Source organism: Ctenopharyngodon idella, chromosome 15 (assembly GCF_019924925.1).
Source record: "Ctenopharyngodon idella isolate HZGC_01 chromosome 15, HZGC01, whole genome shotgun sequence".
NCBI classification, from domain to species: Eukaryota; Metazoa; Chordata; class Actinopteri; order Cypriniformes; family Xenocyprididae; genus Ctenopharyngodon; species Ctenopharyngodon idella.
This window is the reverse complement of record NC_067234.1, coordinates 20,361,287-20,387,976: the sequence shown is the minus strand read 5'-3', so window position 1 is coordinate 20,387,976 and position 26,690 is coordinate 20,361,287. Positions and strand designations below refer to the sequence as shown.

At 38.2% G+C, this 26,690-nt stretch overlaps 2 protein-coding genes across 6 annotated transcripts in view; one reads left to right on the top strand and one right to left on the bottom strand.

Annotated features, from left to right (window-relative positions):
• Positions 1-26,690, bottom strand: part of bach1a (BTB and CNC homology 1, basic leucine zipper transcription factor 1 a) — a 139,847-nt gene that overhangs the window by 73,678 nt on the left and 39,479 nt on the right. The gene's annotated exons all lie outside the window — the stretch shown is intronic.
• The window catches only part of cadm2b (cell adhesion molecule 2b), a 230,285-nt gene that overhangs the window by 179,567 nt on the left and 24,028 nt on the right, over positions 1-26,690 (top strand). For all 5 annotated transcript variants that reach the window (XM_051863515.1, XM_051863511.1, XM_051863516.1 and 2 more), the window contains exons 4-7: positions 14,626-14,778; positions 16,266-16,403; positions 25,202-25,363; positions 26,265-26,355. In XM_051863515.1, the coding sequence (XP_051719475.1) occupies positions 14,626-14,778; positions 16,266-16,403; positions 25,202-25,363; positions 26,265-26,355 (544 nt within the window). The remainder of the gene's footprint in view (positions 1-14,625; positions 14,779-16,265; positions 16,404-25,201; positions 25,364-26,264; positions 26,356-26,690) is intronic.

Below are 26,690 nucleotides of genomic sequence, written 5' to 3'. Positions count from 1 at the left end.
GACCAGCGGCCAGGTAAACACTGCTTAGTTTTAGAAGAGACAACTGCATTTAAATGCTGAGTGAATCTGATCAAATATTTACTAGCTTTAAGCTTACAGTTAAATAGCCCTACTAAAACATTCTTTGTTCTATTATTTTACTTGTGTTGTTTAATGCAATGTTTAATTAGATGCAGCAACATATAATGCCTAATGTTGGTTTTATTGCTTGTGTTAGGCTACATGAGAAAAATAGTTTTGTCTATCTGATGTAGGAGATTTAATGCGGGTGCGGGTCGGGTCGCGGTTTTTATGTTAAACAGGTCGGGTCAGGTGCGGGCTAAAATTAGTGTTTCTGTTGGATATCAGGTCGGGTGTGCTGTTAATAACTGCGGGTGCAGGTTTATCAAACAGGACCTGTGCAGGACTCTGATTCTAGGATGATTGGGGTGAATTTGTAGGTGAGTGAATATGCATAGAAAATAATGAACAAAGTACAAGCATAGATAAATATAACAGAACGAAGATACAAATTAAATAAATAGTGCTTTATATATTTTTTTTAGGTAAGTCTAACAGTATTCAGGTACAGAAATTGAATAATCAAATGTAAAACAACACTGCATAATATAATTAATCTGTGTTAAAGCTACAAAAGTGATTTTTCTTTTTCTTTTGGTGTTTGATTAACATTCACGACACAGAAAGCAGCAGGAATATTAGGCTGCTGTCACTTTAAGACTGAATGCGCGGATCCAAAATACTGTTACAGTTTTCTTTCTCAATTGCTTAGTTCACCTAAGCCATAAGCAACTGTGTTTATGAGGATACTCTATATTTTAAGTGGGTTTTGACAATTATTTTGCATGTATGTGTCCGTTCAGGCACAAATAGATGCGGAAGAGAATGGCATTCGGTGTTCACTTGCATCTGCGTGGCTCTAAGTGTGTGTGTGTGTGTGTGTGTGTGTGTGTGTGTGTGTGTGTGTGTGTGTGCACAACCACACATTCAGAATTGAGTTCTCTTTCATGTCTTCATGCGCTCAAGTAGTTTAAAATCACTTGACTATTTAAACTGGCAGGACCTAAAACACATTCAAATGATAAACTTTTATTGTATGATGGTCAAACTTTGCAATTAATCTGAGAATCATATGCGTTTTTAATATTTTTGTGGAAAACTTGATACTTTTTTTTTTAATGAATAGAAAGTTCTAAAGAACAGCATTTATTTGAAATAGAAATCTTTTGAACTTTGTTTACAGTGTTTTAAATATAAGTTTTTTTTTTTTTTTTATAATGTAAAAGTCTTTAATCTCACTTTTGATCAGTTTAATGCATTCTTCCTGACTAAAGCTTTTCATTAATTTAAAACAATCATACTAACCCCATGGTTTTAAATGGTAGAGTAGAACAACAAATGAGGCCTAAATGATGACAATATTTTCATTTTTAGGTGAACTAACCATTTACATTTTAATAATTTTATTTGTTTAAATAATTTGAGGGTTGAATGATGAAAAGATCAGAACTCTCAAACAGCTGAAAGAATCCATCAGAGTAACATCTTGTTCCACATCCAGTCCTTTTCCAAGGGTTTGGGTGTACAAGATGTACCAGAAGTATCCATATTTGTATTTTGTCATGTTTTCTTTTCACATCTCCCAAGTGCACTACATTCGGCCGGTTTTTGGCAAGCTGTGCCGACTGCACGAAATATGGGTAGAACGCTTTCTTTTACTCCATGTTTGCAAACACCAGGGTACCGAGTCTGGCACTGTCACTGCAGTCGCCATGAGGGACAGACAAACCAGTCGAGGGGGTTTGATGTAACACTGACACAGATTGGAGGAAGTGAGCAAGCTGGCAAGATCAGCCAACATTCTGCCAGCGTTCAGCCAACATAATGCCCTCCTGGCAACAGTCCTTCAACCACCTCCCTTGGAGTGGACAGATGTGCTGTTGTTGAGAGCAAAGTAACAGTGGTAATTCTGTAGTGGGAAGTGCTCGCTTCAGATTGTACATTAACCACACCAGATGTTAATTAAGTTAATTGTTTGGAGCATGATGATAATAGAATGAGCAGTACGTGAATTTAGTGGTTGTAGGAAATAACATTTGCTGGAGGAGGAATGGTGTTTGTTGTGTTGGAGTGAAGGCACAGACACACAGAACACATTGTGGTTGTCATAAGCTCCAGTCCCATGGGTGTTTAGAAGCTCAAGCACCCACGGGAAATGCAGCGTTATGTAAAAGTGAATTAATTTCAGCACCATTCATCAATTTGTGTGCTTTTACCACCAGCCAACTGTGACTGCAGGACATTCAGTGAGTTTTATTCAATGAGTCAATGAGTCTAATGTATACACTACCATTCAAAAGTTCAGAACAAGTCTCTTCTTCTCACCAAAGCTGCTTTTATGTGATCAAAAATACAGTAAAAACAATATAATATAATATAATATAATATAATATATTTGTTTAATGTTAGAAGTATCTTCTGCTCACCAAAGCTGCATTTATTTGATCAAAAATACAGTAAAACAGTATGATATAATATAATATAACATATTTCTTTAATGTTTTTAAAATAAGTATCTTCTGCTCACCAAAGCTGCATTCATTTGATCATAAATACAGTAAAAACAGTATTATATTATATTATATTATATTATATTAATAATTATATAGAGGGGAAAAAGGTATTACAATGTTTGTTGTGTTGGCGCTTGTGTAATAGATAATCTACTATATGTTGTAATAACACCACAACTCAACATAATGCAATACACATTTGCTTTTGTGAGTATCTTGTATTTGCATATGTCCTTTTTCCTAAAGAGTGTATGTGTTATTTTGGGCAATCATTATGCCGGGGGAAACATGTAAGGTGAACAATTTAAAGTGCATCATTTAAACGTATTGCTCTCAGTGGGAATAAAACAGTCATTGTCAGCAGTGTGCCGGCAGTATGAGGGGGCACGTTTGGCATCAGGAGATTCAGTGCAGTAGTGTACTCTATTGAACGAGGCAGGATGGCAAAGACAGAGATTGAATCTAGAGAAAATTGGCTGTGGTCACAATTAGGTCTGTAAACCGAGTCTGAAGGATTGTCAATCTCTAGTGGCCTTGGGAAATGAATGGTCTGGTCTTGAGTGACCAGAGACTTTTCTGCAATCAGTATTAAAGGATTTAGACATAGGTGTCTCATTCAATGTGGTGTAATAAGTATGAGTCGGTGGGTTTATATTCCTTTTGGTCAGATTGTTCATATTTGATCTAATCCATTGTCTAATTCCGCCATTTTGATTAAACTTTGTTGCATTTGTTTGCGCTGTAAAGAAATGGAGAATGTTTTTATCCCAACCTGCCCATTATCCAAATATTGAAAGGCTTTTTGAATGAAAAACAACTTGGCTGCTCTGTATTTATGGTGATTTGTGGGCCAGCTATAGTACCGAATGTCACTGAACCATCATTTGAAAAATGGCTTTAATCCTCAATCATGCACATTGACAGCGAGATGAGGCTTTAGACCAATCGGGGTGTGTGAGATATATATTTTTACTGATGTGCTTAGGTACAGTCTATTATATTTGGATTGTGGACCATTGGAATGAAGAAATGGAAAAGAAGATTGCTTATGGGTGCCCGCGCTGAATTTCAAAGAGATTCAAAAGAATTATAATGTTACGCTGCGCAACCAGAAGCACATCCTCTTTGAAAAAGACGCTCAATTGTGAAAGTGGGAATATGCAGAGTCTGTGTTTGTGCAAAAATACCACATTTGAAAAGGATACGTCAACCATTACTATTTCTATGGCTCATAATTAGTGTTTGGATTGGGATTGGAACAAACTCTATTGGAAGGAACTCATTTGTGTTTGAATGATACGTGAAATAATATTTTGAGAAAAGGTGTGCTATTACTTTTCAAAAAAAATCAGCCTTTTGGTTCAAGACTGGCGAAAGCTAAAATGAACAGTATCTCAAAACCAAAGTATTATAGGGTTTTAACACACCACACAAATGCGATTCGATTTTCAAATTTTCAAGTTGAATATGGAAGGTGTAGGATGTAGTGTAAGCGTTTTGAACTGTGAGAGGCGTTACACTATCTTCATAAGAGAGGGGGTATGATTCTTGCTTCGGTGCGAAAGGTCCCGGGTTCAAATCCCGGACGAGCCCCCAATTTCTGTTACGTTCGCTAGCGATCACCCGTAACAGAAAGAACGAATCGAGTCTCAATACCAGAGCACAAAGTCAACGAAGCACGAAGGCAGAGGATGAGTGTTTGGGGCGGTCCTTATATGTGGGTCAGGTGCTTGGCAGGACCAATCACAGTTTTCCACAGGTTAATAGACACAACGCCCACCTGAAACACAAACATGTCTATACACACACACACAGAGAGAGAGAGAGAGAGAGAGAGAGAGATAGTATACACACAAGGACAGTTGATACAGACACACAAAATTTCTCAGGGTCTTAACATTTGAATATGGAAGGCGGTCTGTTGGAAGCTAGACATTTTACTCTATAACTTGTTAAATATGGATTTTTCTTACACAAACGCTTCGCTTCGCTTCAGAAGGCCTTTATTAACGCCCCGGAGCCGTGTGGAGTACATTTATGATGGATAGATGCGCTTTCTTCAGGTTCATATTCGTTGGTCCCGTTCACTGCCATTATAAAGCTTGAATGCGTCAGGATATTTATTAATATAACTCAAATTGTGTTCATCTGAAAGAAGAAAGTCATATACACCTAAGATGACTTGAGGGTGAGTAAAGCTTGGGGTAATTTTCATTTTAAAGTGAACTAATCCTTTAACTGTAATAGTATTACTAAAAACTTATTAGTAATATGTTACACTACCCATTTCTGCGGATAGTAATATTATTACTGTAACGCATTACTGCCCTACACTGCTAGCTGCACAGCTCATACTGTACTAGCTGACCTCTGTTTGCAAAGGTAAGCGCAACTCACACTGTCTTCAGATTATGTAAAAATATACTAGATATTTACTGTGCTATGCTTGTAACAACAGTAATTATATTGTTGTTTCTTACAAACTATCAGCCTTTCCACTAAGAGATGATGGCCGGGTCGATCAAGTTCACTCTGCTCTTCTGCACTGAACCCTTTACCTCCCAGCATGCCACCAACTTAGTGGGCGGCCTAAAGGCTCACAGATGGAGTGATAATCTTGTTTCTTAGGAGTGGTACTGTTGAGCACTACAGAACCAACCTGCATTTTTTGCTCACTACACCACAGTAAAGGAAAGAGCGGACTAGATAACCCTCATTCATTGCCGTTTGCCCTCATCACCAATCCTTTGTGTGAGGTAACTCCTACATAAGGGCTATATCTGAGAACAGCCTGCGAAACAGTGCAGGGAGGTGTGTACGTGTGAGTGATTCACATACAGAACACACTGAGTCTGCGGGGGTGTGTGATTCTGGGCTAAATCCTAAATCCACCCCGCCTAGATTACCAGATATCTCTCTTCTGCATGTATCCAAGTGAAGACACAAGAAGTCTGCGTTATACAGGCACCAACCACTCCTCTGAATTATATATCAGTGGCTTATCCATAATAATGCCCACCGCGCCCTGTGTGCAGACTGAGTGATAGAGTGGCTAAGCCTGATGGATTGCTATTATTTCGCTGGCGGTATGAAATTATTTTTTATATAATTTTGTTTTTACTTTTTTCAGGGCATTTTTTTCTCTCGTGGTGGTACTACAGGGTTAGGGAAAAGGATGCAAGACATTTTGAGCTACATTTTTTTTATTATTATTAAAGGATTAGTTCACTTTCAAATGAAAATTAACCCAAGCTTTACTCACCCTCAAGCCATCCTAGGTGTATATGACTTTCTTCTTTCTGATAAACATAATCAGAGAAATATTAATAAATATCCTGACACATCCAAGCTTTATAATCGTAGTGAGCGGGATCAACGAGTATGAAGCTGAAGAAAGTGTATCCATCCATCATAAACGTACTCCACACAAAAATCAACAACGGGAAACTACAAAGAAAATACAAGATATAGGAATACATGCCTTGATTATTTTAAATCATTACATATATTATTTATTATACAAATTATGTAATTTATTATTAATATATATATTTTTTTTAGATTTAGATGGTTCGTCAAAAGCCTGAAAAATATTTAGATATCATTTTTTGAGTCATATCACCCAGCTGCTGTGTTGTTATCGTTAACTAAAACTATTAAAATTGTTTTTGGTAATTGAAATAAAGCTAAAATAAAAAAAAAGTATAAGATGAAAAATTTAAGCTTAAAAAATAAAACGTAAATTAAAATTGTTGCATTGGCAACTAAATGAAGTAAAACTAAGTTAAAGCTATATAGAAATATAAAAAAAAGTTAAAAAATTACAAAAGCACATAACAAAATTACAAAAAATTAAACTACAAATTAATATGAAAAAAATTTTGGTAAGTATATAAATAATACTGAAATAACACCTGGCCCAGCCCTAGCAAGGATGATAAAATCAAGTCTGGTAACCAAAAGATGGTTGGTTTGAATCTTGCATGAGATAATAACCCATAAGCCCCCACTCCTGTGCCCTTGAGTATGGTGCTTAACCTCCCCTCCAGGGGAACTGTAGCTGTAATAAGTGTACTGGTTTGGATAAAAGCATCCGTGCAGCTGGTGTGTTTGACCAAGAGTTTGCAGATCCATTTTAGCCCAAGGCCATTAGGAGAGAAGTGCAGCTATGATAAGTCGCCACCACCGAAAAATCGATAAGCACCACATGTCTCCCTTATCGTGCACTATTAATGTGATCACAGCGCATGATTCATCATGCTAGAGCAGGATAAATTAGAATGTATATGTCTGTTGCTCCTCTGTAACATGATGTAAAGACCCTGCTTATGGGAAAACAGCACCTGCAGAAGGTATTCATTTTGCACTTCATAATGAGAGATCAAACTACCCTCACAGATCTTGAATAATGTATAGATGCTCTATCTTGTTGTGCAGCATATGTCTTTACCAGATGTGTTTGGGAATGTAGATGCGGAAATCCGACTCTGTGTATCTGAGACTGTCTATAACAAACGGCATTTTACGGTATACATATTGATGGTGAATTTTTTTCTTTTTTTCTGAGCTGCAGCAGTATTAACTGCTCTTTCAGTGGGTATCTCAAATGCTTCTGGCGCATGATTCCTGACATTCATTAGAGATGTTCAGCTCAAATTGCAAAAGGTCAAATTGCAGAGTGGGCTCTTAATTGGCCTGCGGCAATCAAAATGTTGTTATGTTCTAAATTACTGCATTAATGGACTCGTTAAATCGCTCATTAGATAAGAAGATTCAAAAGCGAGCAAAATGCAGAGTAACAACATGAGGCCCTGTGACATTGTATAGTCGTCTGGTTATGTTTAAGCCTACAAAGGTCTGCAAGGTTATATCAGTAAATTGTCTTTTCCTTATACTTTTTGCAAGGGTTTATGCAATAATGCTGCTGTCTGCTGGGTGTTTTCAGGTTTTACTTGTATCAGCACATTCTGCATTGTCAATTCCAGCTGGTCCCTTGTGTACTATTGAGGCCATCATGATTTATATTAGCATTCACCGCTGTGGGACAATAAATGTGAGAAATCAGACTGTGATAATTTACTATATCTGTGTGGGGCAAAATCCTATTCAGAAACAGATGAAAAAGTCCAACACGCATTCAACTCACAGAATAGTCGAGGACAACAAGGACATTTCTAGGATATTAAATAAAACTACAAAAAGTGAGATCTCAGAGATAATGACTCAATATTCATTTGTTTCAGGCATATTTCAAGCACAGATTATATAATTATTTTGAGCTATGCCAATGTCATGGGTTCAATTCCCAGAGAATGCGTGAACTGATTGTATACCTTGAATACACTCACTACGTTTACATGTGCACCAATAATGCGATTATTTCTCATAATCAGAGTAAGGTCTTAATCACAGCAAGATGTTTACATGACACGAGCAGAACAGTTTACATGCAATTTTCATTACTCTGATGAATGAAAATTCATAAGAGACTGCATAGTGAGTTGTGTTGACAGAGTTTTAGTGATTTGGTGAAGAGAATAATGTCACGGAGTTCATTCATGAAGTTGTGTGAACAACACATGGCATCCGTGTATGTCCGAGCACATGCGCACTTTGGTCAGAGCGGTAATAATGCGATTAAGGTGTTTACATGCCTGTTTGTTGTGATTAAAATTGCTGTACACCACCTAGTTTAATGCGATTGTGGTTACTACGATTACGATCTTAATCGCATTCGTTTGATTGAAGTATTGCGTTTATAAGAGATAAAGTTTAATCGCAATATTGCCAAAATCCCATTATGATCGCTTTATGAGGGTGCATGTAAAAGCACTCACTGTAAGATAAAAGTGTCTGACAAATGCGTAGATGTATATGTAAACTGAATTTACTTCAGCTACGGTATGACCACTGAAACTGTGGCCTAGTGGTCAATGCATATACAATGTGCACCACAAATATAGTTATGGAGCTTGTGTGGGAAATGTGGGTTCAAATTTGGCTTGCAACATTTCCCAATCTCATCCCCCTTTCTTTTCTACTTCAGTTCTAGTCATCTCTCCGCTTTCAGCAGGATCAACAGGACTGCTTCATTCTCAAGGAAATCAAACTCAAGATGTTGCTTAAGTGCTGCATTCCATAAAACACTTCTACACTTATAGACTGTAATGTAAATGTAAAATTTTTTAACAAGTTATTTTATTTTTCACTTTGTCTAAACCACACTTTTGACTCTAAACCTTCCGGACAGAAGACAAGTAAAACAAGTCATCCCCATCTAACATTTCCACACTTAGTTAAATGTCATTTTTAAAGCTCAACACCTCACATAGAGCCAAATGGGCCTCTAATGGGCTCCTATCATTATAGCATTACCAGTCGATAAATGAAATGTTAAGTGCTGTGTGACATTTCAGAAAGTCTCTATTTGTAGCTTAGCATTAAGGGTGTTGTAAGGCAGAGATAAGGAATGGTTTCTACTATGACTGTCTTAAGTTCATTTGGGTCTTACATCTTGGTTGTTGATGAATGTGAAGACGGACAAAGGTTGATTGAGTTAACAGTATGCTTGGTTATTAACTAATGACCATTTAGATTGATGTTCACAAAGTGAAAGATCAGTGATAAAACACTTTATGTAGTGACCTCAAACATCATGATCGTCAGGTCTAATTCGACTTCAATGACCCACAATGTTTGTGGGAATGCTTTAAACGGTGTTCCTCCTAAGAAGGGTAAACAACAGTTAATCCTATCTGATGAAACAAACTCTGCTTGTTTGCGTATTCTGTTCGCCATTGCATTTCTGGATAAGCTGTGGATATTGTACATTCTGAATCTCAGTTTTACATGCTCTCAGTGTAATACAGATCACATGAAAGCATTGTGTTCTTCGACTGACCCAAAAATGTCTTGTCTTGTGTTTTGATATAGCAACAAGCTTGATGAACAAAGGCACACTTTTTGTGATGCAGCATAAGAAACTAAACCTTAGAGATTTGTCAGAGAGAATTAGGTTCTAGTTTAGCTCTTTTATGTGCAGTATCTATTCCCCATTGTTAGCTGAGAATGTCTAATGTCAAATTTGACCTGATATGACTTGGTGTAAAAAAAAAAAAAGTCTCTAATAATCCCACAAGTGTTCAAATGTCATCATGCCAGTTGTTGCCCAGTTTATCCCTTGCACCTGGTTCATAAGATCTGTTTTAACCTCTGATTATTGGCCACCTGCAGTAGAGCACTTTTTTGGCCCCGAGAGCTGCTGGGAAGTAGCTTCCTGTCTACAATAGAAATACAGGCTCACGTCCCTGCAATAATCACAGCCTGTCCAGATAGTGACCAATCACAGCTGGCCGTTGGAGCAGTCTAATTGCAGAGACTGGGACTTCTGGCTTCTCTAAATGTGTCAATGGCAAGATCGACACTGCCAGCTGCGGGACAGTCACAGCCGCGGGGCCTGTCGCTCATGTCGCCCGTTTTCCGTCTCCTCATCAGATGGAGTGGTCTGATTATGTCAGAGTAGAAGCTCGGCTCCAAAGTTGGATGTTAAATGTGGTTTCAGAGCCTTGTGTGGAAAAGTGCTGGGAGTCTCTCAAAGTGCACTGCCAAATGATTGTTCACAAGAAAGGTGCGAAGACATTTTGTTGGCAGTTCTTTTCCTTCCAAGAGCAACAACACCAAATATGTCTAAACACACAATATTATCCAACCGCACCCACATTCGCATGCACTTACGACCTTGAAAATAACATTGACAATCTGCTCCATTATCCATTGCCGTCTTCTTCAATTCAGCTGCAATTCTTCTCGTTAAGTTTTTATTTGTAAGCCACAAAGAGTCTTAGATAAAAGCACCACTCAAAGATCCTAAACAGGAGTTTGCACCATCAGGCAGTTGTCAGACTGCTCCAGCCCAAGGGAATGCTGGGATGTCTGTCAGGTCATCTACAAGTTAGCCTTGCAGAGTTCCCTTCTTCCCTGAAAAAGATAGAGAAGGGCGCAAGGTCAAATCAAGGGATTTATACTGCTCTCTAAGTGGAATAAACTGCGTTGAATAAGTCAGAAGGAGGTTGGAAACCAACCATTTCATCATGTCGACTTATTTAAGCTCTGGGAAAAAGAGCTTTGTCAGACGTTGGCATTTCACGGAGGTTGACAGATTGGAGCTAACTCTGGGCATCTGGCAAGCTTTCGATTCTTTTTTTGGAAATGTGGATGCGGAGTTTTGCCAGCCCCTGTTGGCCTGCGTTGAATTGATAACAGTTGTCTGTAGGGTTATTCAAACCTTTGTAAACTTGTTTCTGTCAATGGATTCTGGATAATGTTTTGAGCTTGACACCATTGTGTCAGAATAAGACGTAGCACAAAGTCTCAGTGTAAGTGAAATGAACCAGCGCATCACGAGATTGTAGTATCGAGCTCTCTTTTGAGAGTAGTATTCACCTCTTCATTTGACCCTGGTGCAGAGACAGATTTGACCACTGAAGGAAGTCGATTTCAGACTCTGTGTGGGTGAATCTTTTTTCTTCCTCTCAATATCTTTCTTCTCTTCTCTGTCGTTTTTTTCAACGCCCACATCCCTATATGTTATCATTGTATGACTTGAATGGAAACCGCCAAGCGTTTTAGAGTCTAGGCACTGTACCATCAACCCTCGGCTGTGCTACAAACAGCGACTGTTCCCCGCCTTGGCAGCTTATCACCTTTGTGATGTTCAGCCTATGAGTGTGTATGTGTTTGTCTTTTCTGTAAACAACAAGAGAGCGAACTCTTTTCTTCCATTCCTCCCTCTGTGTCTGAGGAAGATATGGGCTAGTGAAAATGTGTCATCTGTTCCTACGCTTTGATGGTCCTTGTCTCGCTGGGTTTCGTTGGACTCTATCAGCAGGCCCATGTGTAGCGCGAGCCCAGACCTGATCACCTTTCCTGCCTTTATCCAATTCCGCTGTGTCTCCGTGCCAACCCATTCCCCCTTCCCCCCAGGCATTTGCCATCTCCACAAACCCTCTATTCATCCTCTATTCATAACTCAGCATACATTCAGAAGGAATATTTAAACTGTCTTGACACATCCTCTAGAAAGACGCTGTCTTGTAGCGTCAGATCTTATTGTTTGGAGACACGTTGCTTTTTTAACATTAATGTACGTTTAAAAGGCTTCGAAAGACAACACAATTGTCTCTACTGGCATGGAAGTAAATCCTTTTTTTTTATTTGACATGTCATTGTGTGCATGTAACAATGTTCCCAATAGGACGGTGAACACGTCTGTTTGGAATTCCTCAGTGTTAGAGTTTACAGAGACCAAAGCATGAGAGTCCAACACACTTTTGTTGAAATAAAACTTTTGTTGGGACAAGTGTCCAAGTTTGTGTCCATGAAACGGAAGTTGCAACCAACAATTTCCAAGTGAAACGGTTTGTTGAACAAGAAAAAACAAAGGGTAGGACTTGATTTTATGCATCCATTGGTTGGATTGTGAGACCTGTATATCAGAATGAATGCAGATCTGAATGCTATTGGCTTAACTGTCTTAACTGTGATTGACATTTTTATTAAAAATTATAAGGTCAGTATACATGTATAAAAAATATATATACATGGAATTGTTCGCAATAAGACCAGTAACATGCATTAACAATATGAAGAGAGTCAATTTTGATTTCAAGCCAAAAGGCAAACTGAGGTGAAGGAAAAAGTGTTCAAGATGTTAAATGAAAAGTCTCAGTCTCTCTTGCTTTTTTCAAACGACACAATACAAGTGGATTGTGCATTTCAGACAGTGTGAGGTGATGAATAATGTGACCTTTCTGTTCACCAGTCTCTCAGCTGCCGAAAGCTCTTCTTGGAAATTGCAAACATAATGAATGAATGGCTGCTTGTGGCAGAGAGGTAGAAAGTGTTGAAACTCAAGTTAGAGACAACAAACGGCTTCAGTGTGAAGGTGACAGTCAGTCGCAGTGGATATTCACAACAGTGGGACTTTCAAAAACGTTTGTGTCACTATTATGTGTAAAAACTGATCTTGTGAATAATTCATAATGTAATGAATTAGTAAGTGAACATAAGTTTTACCTCCAAGATACACTATATTGCCAAAAGTTTTGGGACGCCTGCCTTTACGTGCACATGAACTTTAATGACATCCCATTCTTAATCCGTATGGTTTAATATGGAGCTGGCCCACCTATTGCAGTTATAACAGCCTCAACTCTTCTGGTAAGGCTTTCCACAAGGTTTAGGAGTGTGTTTATGGGAATTTTTGACCATTCTTCTAGAAGCGCATTTGTGAGGTCAGATGTTGGACGAGAAGGCCTGGCTCGCAGTCTCCGCTCTAATTCATCCCAAAGGTGTTCTATCGGGTTGAGGTCAGGACTCTGTGCAGGCCAGTCAAGTTCCTCCACACCAAACTCACTCATCCATGTCTTTATGGACCTTGCTTTGTGCACTGGTGCACAGTCATGTTGGAACAGGAAAGGGCCATCCCCAAACTGTTCCCACAAAGTTGGGAGCATGAAATTGTCCAAAATGTCTTGGTATGCTGAAGCATTAAGAGTTCCTTTCACTGGAACTAAGGGGCCAAGCCCAACCCCTGAAAAACAACCCCACACCATAATCCCCCCTCCACCAAACTTTACACTTGGCACAATGCAGTCAGGCAAGTACCGTTCTCCTGGCAACTGCCAAACCCAGACTTGTCCATTGGATTGCCAGACAGAGAAGCGTGATTCATCACTCCAGAGAACATGTCTACACTGCTCTAGAAGTCCAGTGGCTGCGTGCTTTACACCACTGCATCCAACGCTTTGCATTGCACTTGGTGATGCAAGGCTTGGATGCAGCTGCTCAGCCATGGAAACCTATTCCATGACGCTCTCGACGCACTGTTCTTGAGCTAATCTGAAGGCCACACGAAGTTTGGAGGTCTGTAGCTATTGACCCTGCTCTGTGATTTTACGTGGCCTACCACTTCGTGGCTGAGTTGCTGTTGTTCCCAATTGCTTCCACTTTGTTATGATACCACTAACAGTTGACCATGGAATATTTAGTAGTGAGGAAATTTCACGAATGAACTTATTGCACAGGTGGCATCCTATCACAGTACCACGCTTGAATTCACTGAGCTCCTGAGAGCGACCCATTCTTTCACAAATCTTTGTAGAAGCAGTCTGCATTCCTAGGTGCTTGATTTTATACACCTGTGGCCATGGAAGTGATTGGAACACCTGAATTCAATGATTTGGAGGTGTGTCCCAATACTTTTTGCAATATAGTGTATTTCAAGCTTGGAAACCTATAATGTTTACAAAAAGTTCACTAATAAAAAGAACCATGGTACTACATATGGACATGTTCCATGGCATTAATAATGATAATAATTTGTTATATTTAGTGCTTTTCTCAAACTGTTTGTAGTTGATAGAAGCCATTGGGCAAATTTGTTCAGGATTCAGATGTTATTTTCAAATGACAATGCCCTCAGAGTATCAGGACCTAGATATTACTTCTAATCCATGCTGTCTTTTACTGTATAGTGTCTGCATCACTATATTGGGGTATTAGGACACATCACAGGGTGGGCTGCCCCTTCTGGCCTCACTATGTCCTCCAGCAGTAACCTTATTTTCACCAGGAGGTCTCCCATCCAGACATTGACCAGACTGCTTAGCTTCAATGGGGAAACTAGGCTAGAGTTGCAGGGTGATATTCTGTGATGTGATTTCAAATATCATGTGACACTATGGTACATAAATATGTTGATAATATGACAGATTTGTAACACACTGCATATGCTGACAGTGCTGATTAAGAACTTATGTACATGAACTTTAGTATAAGCAGAAATTTCATTATATACTGAATGAATGAATCCTTTGAATCCTTCACTCGACCAATTCCATTACACATGCTACCAAATACGAAATACTAAGGTTGATACCATCACTTTACCATGGTACCTCTAAAACACTTTATTTCAGGCAATGTGACTGTTGGATGTTTCTCCAAAAGTCATTTTTTACCTTATTGATTAGTTATTGTTTTTATATCTTAGCATTAAGGGACAACCGGATTGAACTGGTTCGAGCCTCGTGGAAGGAGCTGACCATCAGCATCAGTGATGTTACTCTGTCAGATGAAGGACAGTATACATGCTCGCTCTTCACCATGCCTGTCAAGACTTCCAAAGCCTTCCTGACTGTGTTAGGTAAGACCTCTCGTAGATTCATCTCCCTCACATCCTCATCAATCTGCGCTTTTAAGGTCAACACACTCACCACTGATCTGGGGTCCGTGTGTTCTCTTCCTTCACATTACCTTGTTTTCTTTTTGCCCTTTGGTGACACAGAGAGTGATGTAAATGAGAGAAGTTAACACTGGCTGATGGAGTCATTAGATGTGTCACTGCTTTGGTTCATAATCAGCTTGTGCACTTCTCACTCTGTACGCCTAAAATTAATATACCACTTTTAGTTGTTTTGTTTTGTTTTGTTCATCCAACAGTGGTGGTACTACATTTATATTATGTTTGAATACCAGTTTTCACAATGCATATTGTTTAAAAGTCAAGTCATCTGCATTTATATAGCGCTTTTTACAATACAGATTGTTTCAAAGCAGCTTCACAGTGATAATAGGAAAATGAATGGACAGAGATTATTTTGGCTTTACAGCAGCTCCAGGAAAAAGTTATCAAGCTAAAGTAAGTTTTTGATTGAATCACTTCCAGTGTAAAAATCATTAATTATTAACTTAGGAGCCGCTTAAATGACACCTTTTTAACTGAAAACAGAAGACTTTTAATGTGTTCTTGCCGTTCATTTACTTGTTTAGTCTATAGGTATGTGCGTTTGAATGTGTATGTGTGCGAACGCTTAGTCTTTCTTTACAAAGTGACATTGCCAAATTACTTGTCTGGCCCGCATAATACAGAATTATTAGTTGTTTCCGCGGATCCATGCAAACTGGAATCATTTTGATAACGTTTTATCTATACATAGGAAAAGGAATGGGAAGGAGGCCTTCGCAGGGGATAGTTTAGTTGACACTTCAGGGCTGCGCTGTTGTCGTGTCTAGGCACAGGTCCTTCATCTCATCTGGATACGGCCTGGATCTGGCAGACTACGGCAAACCTTGGGATAAACAGAGAGAGACTAATATTAGTGTAGATGCCATTCTTCTTATGATGTAGCGAGTACATCAGGTGTTATGGGAACTGTTCCCGGTTCCGGCTGACCTAATTTATGCAGCCTAACAATTTACATGGTTTGAATTATAGAAGTAGATAATGTGTTATGTGTATGCCAGCTTAAAGAGATGTGTTTTTAGTCTAGATTTAAACTGACAGAGTGTGTCTGCTTCCCAAACAATGCTAGGATGACTGTTCCAAAGTTTAGGTGTTAAAAAGGAAAAGGATCTACCGCCTGCGGTTGATTTTGATATTCTAGGTATTATCAACTGGCCAGAATTTTGAGATCGCAATAGACGTGAAGGACAATAATGTGTTAAGAGATCGCTCAGATACTTTACAGGCAATTATTTTGTTTTATTTTGTTGTGTTTTGTTCATCCTACAGTGGTGATACTATTCCTCTGAACCACATCAGTTCACGTTCAGGTGGGAGGCTGAAATCATAGAATCACCCATGTTTCCATCAGTGCTGCCTATAATCCTCCACCTCTGTTTGTATATCAGGCGTTCCAGCAAAACCAGAAATCACAGGCCTCTCGAGACCTGCCCAGGAGGGGGAGGACGTCACACTGACATGCACCACATCTGGCAGCAAACCAGCTGCTGACATCCGATGGTTTAGAAACGACAAGGAGGTGCAAGGTAAACAAATCCCCCCGGATAGCCTAGAGCTAACCGTGTGCAATGAACAGTTGCACATGTTGTTAGAGTTCAAGTGGTGCATAATGTGCATCTTTACACTAGCATCTTTATGAATTGTGTAAAGACAAAGCATCTCACAGCGGTACAGTTTAGTATTGATAGAAACTTTCGATGGCGAGTTATAAAGTCAGAATTGTGAGATATAAATTCGAAATTTCGAGTTATAAAGTCAGAATTGCGTGATGTAAACTCTCAATTGCAAGAAAAACTGAGATTAAAAGTCGCAATTACCTTTTTTTATTTTTTATTCATTAGTGGAAATAGGCTTCCATACTTTTCAAATATTTTAAAATGTAATTAATTCCTGTGATGGCAAACCTGAATTTTCAACAGTTCCAGTCTTCAGTGTCACATCCTTAAGAAATCTGATTTGCTGCTCAAGAAACATTTATTATTATCAATGTTGAAAAGAGTTGTGCTGCTTCATTTTTTTGTAGAAACTGTGAGGGAAAAAAAATCAGGATTTTTTAATAAATAGAAAGTTCAAAAGAATAGTATTTATTTGAAAAATAAATCTTTTGTAACATTATAAATGTCTTTACTTTCACTTTTGATTAATTGCATCCTTGCTGAATAAAAGTATTAATGTCTTTTTTTTTTTAAATCCCTTGTTTTAATCTTAAAATATATTATGTAAATTATATATTTTTTATTTATATAGTGTAAAAACTGGCTCAACTAGTGAAGTGAAACAACACTACATATTCATCTGAACAATGTACCTTTTCTGACCAAAAAAAAAAAAAAAATTGTAAATAAATTGATTCTTTGAGTCAATCAATGTACGGTATAGCAGTATAACACAACACATCAGTTCAACTTTAACCAATATGTTACCCCTAGACATCCCTCCGAGGGCTGAGGCTCACACAATCTCGGGTAGAAGCCCCAGTCGGCTGATCTGGTGGTTGTGATTGATGGCCTGAGACTCCGTTAGACAGGTCCGACTCAGAGATGGCGTTCACGCAAGCCATACTTAAAGGCCAGTGGCACGCGGGAACATAGCATCACAGCCGGACTGCCTGTCACTCACTCCAATTCAAAGGAATCTCGCTCTGTGATCTGATCTTGTGAGACGTATTGGATGTGCTTCTAGAGACCAGCACGTAAGCCCAAACAGAATATCTAACACGGTGCGATACCGCTCACTTTAGGATGGTCAGGGAGATATGAAGCCTTGTGGATCAGGTCACGTTGATGGATACCCAGGCTGCCGTCAACAGAACTTTCAGTGCAGCCTGTGCAATTCTTGAAACTCGAGCACAAATCCAGGATCTACTGAAAGCTTATTTACCACGGGGGTTTGCCTGTGTGTGTTTTTTTTTTTTTTTTTAGATGCAATTTACTTTATCTGGAACTGTGCTACTATACTAATTTCCTTCTTTTATGTGCTTTTCATGCTATTTTAACACATCTGGATAGGTTTGCACCAGCCATTCACAAGGCCTGTGTTAAACTAGGACATGAAGGTTAAAGTATAGGGGGTTAGTAAATACAAGTTCATTTAGCTGCTTTTCCACCTAAATTACCCAGAACAATAGGGGCTTTCGCACTGGAGGATCCTTTTCATAGTTCCTAGAACTATTGGCTGAAGTACCAGAATTTTGCTGTGTTAGCAGGAACGATTTTAGTTTTAGGAACTCCTTTTGGGGGAACCAAAACCTAAATTAGCTCCTACTTCAGAGTAGGGTTTAAACCAGCACTAAAGGAACTATCAGTGACGGGAGTGTACACTGATTGGTCAAACGCATGTCAAACACTGGCACCCGGCATTTTTAAAAAGCCGTGTAAACATATTTACTTCACGAACATGGAAAACAGCAATAACGACATTTACCTGTTGTCTGCAGGGTTGCGTTCTTTTCTCCGCCTCAATGATGTCTTAAAGACGCCACTGTCAGCTGCTTCAGAGTTCCTATTTCCGGTGCGAATGCAAGCAGGAACATGGCCCGGGAAAAATTAGTTCTCAGGGAACTATCCTAGTGGCTAGTTCCTATACTGAGTTCCTAGAACTATTCGGTGTGAAAGCCCCTATTTTGTCCCAGGAACTTTTTTTCCCCCCAGACCTGTTGCTGTCTGCATTTCCATTGCGGTCTAAACACTCGTGAAGATTAGTCCGGTGATGTAGGACTCTGCGACTTTCCAGTTCCCGCTGGATTTCGTCCTCCACCCAGAGAAAATTAGTTTTCAGGAAACTATCCTAGTGGCTAGTTCCTATAACTGAGTTCCTAGAAGTATTCGGTGCAAAAGCCGTTATTTTCTCCCAGGAATTTTTTTCCCCCAGACCTGTTGCTGTCTGCGTTTTCTATTGCGGTCTAAAGTACCGTGAAGATTAGTCCGGTGATGTAGGACTGCGCAACTTTCCAGTTCCCGCTGGATTTCGTCCTCCGCATATAAGCTTAATAAAGCCTGAAGCTCGCCGTTGGTCCATCGGTCGTAGTTTTGAAACTCCTTTGTTGATTTGAATAGCCAACAACTCTAACTGAATGCACTGCAACAGACTTTAAAAAATGGTGGTTGAAATAAAATGCTGCGTGTAGTGAATAAATCAAAATGTTGCGTGAACTGAACCAATCAGCATGTTCAGCGCCCAAGTCCCACCCCCGAAAGTTTCTGAACTTTGAAAAAGCAGGCACTTTCTGAGGGGGGAATTTTTACCTGAACCGCTGGTCCCTGCGGTCGAAACACACCGAGTACCACCCCAAAGTCCCTAGTTCCTGGGGAAAGTTCCTGCGGTGGAAACTCTGCTTTTGTAACAAAATTTGTACTTAATTTGGTTGCACCATTTGTTCTTAAAGGGACAGTTCAACCAAAAATGACTATTTTGTCATGATTTGTCGTTCATGTCGTTCCAAACCTGTATGTCTTTCTTTCTTTCTTTAGTGGAACACAAAGAAATTTTGAAGAATGTTGGTAACCAGACACTATTGACTTCTACTGTATGTGCAAAAAACACTGAGACATTTCTCAAAACATCTTTTATTTTACACAGAAGAAAGAAAGTCATACAGTTTTGAAACAACATGAGGTGAGTAAATGACAGAATATTCATTTTTGGGAGAAGTAGGTTGTAAGGAATCTGTAATGTGTAGTTGCATACTGCAACATGACATCTGCCTTTACTGATTCAGTAAGGAGCCTACAAATGTGTAAACAGAAGTAGTGTTGAAAAGCTGTGCATATGTGGGGTGACATTTAAAAAAAAAGTTTAATGAAAACTCTATTTAGTAGTGCTTAAATTGTAACTTAGTGCCCATTTACACCACAACTAAGCTGAGTTTTAACTTGGAGCTGGTGCAACCATTCCCCGGTCTATAAGCTAAAATACTGGTGTTGTGCCAAACTTTCATGCTATCTGAAGAATAATTTTTCTACTTACAGTAAGGGATTTAAACTAACATCAACCCTAAGGACTAAACGTAAATCGTCCTGCACTATTTGTGTTACAGACACCTTAAATCATGCAGCTTGTTGAGGAGAGATGTACTGTTACTTTACTAAGTGTACAGAGCCCTGCACGACATGCGCACAAAAAAGATTTTTTTTACATTTTGTTCCCACGAATTAAGACTTTGTTCTCTTTACGATTTACTAAAACATAATAAGTGTTCAGACTTCCAATTAGAAAAAAAAAAAAAAATCCCTTTTATTTACCTTGAAACCTTGTGGGTGGGTGTTTTTGCCAGTAAGTAACCATCCAGAATTCCTAGCAACCACCTGCCATGCCACTCAGAACACACAAAAAAAACACTCTTAGTAACCACATAGCAGCTCTTTGGCAATAATCCAACATCGAAATGTAATGATAAAAGTGAAAAAAATCTATTTACAATATTTCTACCTCTCCTCTGAGATATGCAATTGATTTTCACTGGTTGATTTTTACCTACACACCAGAGGCGTTTCAGAGGTCTGTTCTGGAGGAGGGTGAGAAATGGCAGATTGGACTTATCTGCAGTTTCTCTGAGATAATGAGATAAACAACATACACTCATTAGAGTAAGGAAACAAAATAAAAGTCACTCACACAAGTTTATTATTGGTATTAAATGGCCCTGTGTAATAAAAACACAAGATTGTTTAGATACCTCTACCTTAAAGGGGTAGTTCACACAAAAATTAAACTTCTGTCATCATTTACTTACCCTCATGTTGATACAAATCATTTTTCAAAACATGTTCTTTTGTGCTCCACAGGTTTGGAATGACATTAGGGTAAGTAAATGATGATAGAACAGACTTTTCATGTTCGGGTGAACTATCCCTTTTTAAAGAACGGGCATTTTGCAACATTTATTTGCAGCTCATCTTCAAAAAAAAGGTGATCAGTCTTCCTGAAGCGTCAGATGATAGCATGCATCTGGAGGAGTATGGCAGTGCTGCAGGCAATCCAATGCGAGCATCTGACTGACGCTAGTGTTGATAGAGAGAGAGAGAGAGAGAGAGAGAGAGAGAGATGTGCTTCAGCTGCTTAATACTCACAATATCTAGCTTTCATGCCACTGACCAGACAGATATCACACTGCACCATATTCCACAGCAATTAGCATCAACACTTGTTGCTGAATATGAAGTTACATACCAGCCATTCCTCATACTGAGCACCAACAGGGACCCGGATTCATACCAAAACTCATACATTCTTACATATTTTATAATAATAGCATGTCAATAATTTCTTACACTTTCCTACACTAACACACAAAATGCACCATGGTATTACCATTTGTGTTTTGGACATAGTACCATGGTCATACAGAACCATGAACTCTACCGTTCATACATTTGGGGTTTTGAAAGAAATACTTTTACTAAACAAGGATGCATTCAATTGATCAAAAGTGACAGTGAAGTGTAACATTGTTACAAAAGATTAATATTTTAAATAATTACTATTCTTTTGAGCTTTCTATTCATCAAATGTGATGTGATCTGCGGAAACCCATCACATGGTGAAATTTTACCTATCACAGGTTGGATTCGAGCCCTTTCCAAATCTGTTTTTACTTCTTTTCTAGCTTGTCTGTAACAAAAGTTATGGTTATCTGAAGTCGGCTGATCGCTCTGATTTTCAGGAACGGAATTCTGAGAAAAACAGATTTAAATAACTGTCACACCTTTTTTTTGCGCAGACATGAAAATGCACTATCCAAACTTAAATGGTTGTAATTCAAGAATGCTTTGGAATATAGACCTAAGATTGGTCTTGTTTTAAAGAAGACACTAGTCAGATTATTGTAGAAGTGAAACAAATTATGAAAGTGAAATAAAAAAAAAAGTTATAGAAGTTTAAGTTTCTGAAAATGTAAAAATATAATTGTTTATATTTTATAATAATATATTACAAAGCATGTTTTTCTCTTAAACTGCAAGAAAATAAAAGCCAAAAATGTCAACATTCCAAATTTTAGGTTGAAATATTTCAAAAATGAGCTTTCAGTAAGATTTTGTTTGGGCGCAGTAACAAACTTTTTCACTAGATGACACCCAAGCTCAATATCTGACCATTTAAGGGCGCCTCCATTTATTTGAGTGATCTGAACCATATATTTCCATATTTTCATACATTTTATGAAGTAGACATCCTATTCAGAAGTAGTATGGGCAGTTTGACGGTATTTGATTTGAATTCAACCTCTAATTAACACATAATTAGAACATGTGTGTTCATTATAGCTCCGTTGTTCTCTTGTGCTCCGCCTTCTCACAATAACGTTGTATTAGAAAAAAAATCTTTGCGCTGGGTGTGTTTTTAAACAGTACGTTTAAGACAACCTTGCCACTGTAAATCGCTACTTTTCTGCACTTAACAGGCGAATTTTGCCAAGATATTTTCAGAGATGATAGACAAGATGTTATAGAATGATAATGTAATGAAAACCCAATTTTGACAAAAAAAAAAAAAGACATTCGATTTTTTGGCTTTACTGAAAACGTTCCATCACGACATCCGACAGGGTTTTCCCAGATCGCATCACAAATATAATGCCATATTAAAATTAATCATTTAAGACACTTTTTATCTATTCAATGCTTTCATCTGCCATAATAATGTATTTGAATTATTCTGCTTTTTTGGCTTTTCAACGAATATTTATATATTCAGTTAATAATCGGCATACCATGTAATGAATTAATGTAAAAAATGTTAAACAATTGACATCCGTAGTTCTAGTCTTATTGTGAATGATTGCAAGAGCAAATTGTTTAAAATACATATATCACCGATAAACACCCGGCCATCCATGTGATGTAAAAGAAAACGTGATTCATCAAACCAGGTGACCTTCTTCCATTGCTTCGTGGTCCAGTTCTGATGCTCACGTGCCCACTTTTCAGCGGTGGACAGGGGTCAGCATGGGCACCCTGACTGGTCTGCGGCTATGCAGCCCCATACGCAACAAGCTATGATGCGCTGTGTATTCTGACACCTTTCTATCAGAACCAGCATTAACTTCTTGAGCAATTTGAGCTACAGTAGCTCGTCTGTTGGATCAGACCACACGGGCCAGCCTTCGCTCCCCACGTGCATCAATGAGCCTTGGCCGCCCATGACCCTGTCACCAGTTCACTGTTCCTTCCTTGGACCACTTTTGATAGATACTGACCACTACAGACCGGGAACACCCCACAAGAGCTGCAGTTTTGGAGATGCTCTCACCCAGTCGTCTAGCCATCACAATTTGGCCCTTGTCAAACTTGCTCAAATCCTTACGATACAATATAATATATTGTATCAAAAGGTAATAATTTGCTCCACCTCTAAAATGACTTTCCTTTTCAGCTCATGTCATACTGATTCACTCGGAAATACAACACATTACATTTACATTACATTTGGCAGGTGCTAAATCCGAAGTGACTTACAGCACATTCAGGGGATGCATTTTTATCAATACTAGTGTTCCCTGGGAATTGAACCAACAGCCTTTGTGTTGCTAGCGCAATGCTCTACCAGTTACAAACATAATGGAAGTAAAATGGGTTTGCCATTTCATTTTATTTCTTTAGTGTTCCATCAATGTTTTGAATGGACAACATGGATGGGATTTGGATGAAAAAAAGCCAAGGACACCATAGACTGTTTTACTGTGTCTGTGCATCTAGGGAAAGAGTGATACTCGTCCGTTTTATCTGGGCAGGTCATGCATGTATATGTTTAGTAAGATGTTTGCTGGAGGCAATCCTCCAGGGCGATGTTTTACTTAGCCATTCATGATGCCGTTGATCCAGGGCTTTCACGGTACACAGACATGGCTTTAAGTGCCATTATCTCTGGTTGCTGATTCTCTATCACTTTCTGTGCTGTTCCTCACACAGACGTTATAAAGACTCTTTATGAGCTCTAAATGATGTTTTGTTTATCACATTTCCACAGGATTTCAAATAAATTTCAGGCTAAAAAGCACAATATTTTGATCTGTATAATATTTAGGGTATTTTATATTGGTGGATTGCTGTTGTTCTGTGTGAAAGCAAACGAAAACTTTCTGCTATCAGAAGAATGTCATATTGCTGTTGATGTATAAACACAAAGTTTAAGGATAATACCTGTATAATAGCATATAATATGAGATTAAATATATAAGAAAATATTCTTATACAACACATCAAATTTGACTGGCCAGCAGCATTCCAGGAAGTGCAGATTTGTCACTCATTGTGTCACTTCAGTTGTCTGTTTACACACTCCAGACAGCCAGTCTGTGGTTTATTCAGTGTGTCATTAAATCATTTACTCAACCGATTTGTTCAAAAACGTTGATTCATTTAGGAATGAACAAGTGACTTTCATTATGAACGAGTTGTTGAAACAAATTTTTTCAAAAACACTGATTAATTTATCAGTTATTTATTTAGCAGACACTTTTATCCAACATGACTTATAAATGGTTAAACCAACAAGCAATTTAAGAAGGAAAATGGCAGGAAAATAAGATGTAGTTGAATTATTCACTCAACCGATTCATTCAATGAAACAAGTGTTTTTCTGATTGAGATGTTGAATCATCAGCTCAACCAATTTGTTTAAAAATGTTGATTTGGACAAGTGACGAACAAGTGACTTTCATTATGAAGGAGTTGTTGAAACTAATTTGTTCGAAAACAGATTTATTTATCAGTTAATTATTTAGCAGACACTTTTATCCAACATGGCTTATAAATGGGTAAAACAACAAGCAATTTAAGAAGGATAATGGCAGGAAAATGAGATGTAATTGAATTATTCACTCAACCGATTCATTCGATGAAACAAGTGTATTTTTGATTGAGATGTTGAATCATCAACTCAACTGGTTCACATTCATTCAGGAAAGAATCATCAGTGTTGCTTGTAGACATGTCGTTGATTTTGCTCTGATTTCATTTGGAACTATTTTCTTTGGTGAACAAAAATAATAATAAGTAACTGCCAATATTGTGTCTAAAATGTAAGTTAATATTAACTTCTTGCTTATTGAAATGTTATGTGCAGTAGTGCTGATATTTGGAACAGCAGCTTTCTTGCTTTTGTGATAATGCTTAAACAGTCATCTGTTGTCTGTATAAGAAATTATCTAGCATGCTTAGCCTGTATGCATTTCTGTATATCTAATTTGAAGCCCCTGACGCATGGCTGTATACAATCTTGAGAACACTTAGTAATCATAATGCATGATATACTAAATGAAGTACTTTTACAGTACTGTATGTGTTACATTAGCTTGATAGGTCTTCTTGTGACTGTGTTTTGGCAGGTCAGAAGGAGGTAAACGCCACTGGGAGGTCATTCACGGTCAGGAGCAATGTACACCTCAAGGTGGACAGGAAGGACGACGGAGCAGCGTACACCTGCGTGGTGGAGCACATAGCTCTAGGCTCCTTGCCACACCAAGTCACAGAAGTGCTGGAGGTCCACTGTGAGTCATGTTTTTGGACCAGTTTCCCTCCTGACTTTAGTTTAACGGAAACTGCTCTCAGATCATCTGAAACGGGACATCTGCCAGCACCAGTTTAAAGAGCGGCAGAGCCAGGGTTGTGTGTACAGTAACTGCAACTTAGCAATGTTTTGGAGTCGTGTAACAGTAGCTCAGTAACATGTTTTCAAAATAGTGTAACTTTTCCAGTTAACAAGCTATTTCTTTTTTAAAGTGGTTTGGTGTGACAAAATGCTAGTATTTTACAATGTATGATTGTGTAATTTATATATAATATTTACAAAAATTATCCATTATTCCTCCTTAATTTTTTTACATTTTGTTTTTGTTATGTCTTGTGTTTTGTTTTTGTTGTCTTGTGTTTTGTTTTGTTTTTATCTTTGTTGTCTTGCATTTTTGTTTTGTTTCGTGTTTTTGTTGTGTTGTGTTTTTGTTGTGTTGTGTTTTTGTTGTGTTGTGTTTTTGTTGTGTTTTGTTGTCTTGTGTTTCTGTTTTGTTTCGTTTTGTGATTTTGTCCTGTTTTGCGTTTTTGTTGTCTTGTTTTTGTTCTGTTTTGTTGTGTCTTTTGTTTTTTTGTTTTGTTTCCTGTTTTTGTTTTTTGTCTTGTTTTTGTTTTTCATTTTGTTTTTTTGTTTTTGTTGTGTCTTGTGTTTTTGTTTTGTGTTTTTGTTTTGTTTCCTGTTTTTGTTTTTTGTCTTGTTTTTGTTTTTTCATTTTGTTTTGTGTTTTTGTTGTGTCTTGTGTTTTTGTTCTGTTTTGTTGTCTTGAGTTTTTGTTTTGTTTTTGTTGTGTCTTATGTTTATGTTTTTTCGTTTTTTTGTTTTTGTTGTTTTGTTGTGTTTTTGTTTTGTTTGCTTTGTTTTGTTTTTTGTTGTCAATCCAGATCCTCCTCAGGTCCAGATTGTGCACTCAGTAATAGTACCTCAGGAAGGACAGTACTTCAAACTGGAGTGTGTATCCAAAGGCAACCCACTGTGAGTGTAGCTTTCTTTTAATCACCTACGTGAACATTGTTTGAATATGGTTTGTCTTATGAAGTTGAACTTGCAGAATCATCACGTCTCAAGGCGGCCCTTATCTGCATGCCGAGAACAAAAAGCAATAATACTAAATCAAATTGTGATATTTGGGAGAGATTTAGTGAGTCATATAATCGTCTAGAGACAGTTGTAACTCTTTTAGTGTGACCTTTCTGAGGTAGAGGACAAAACCGTAAAAAGTTCCTGGAGCAGATATGATAACAAAATGAGAGAAAAATCTTTTTTGCCTCTAGACTACTGAACCTATGGCCTAAAAAGATTACAGAAGC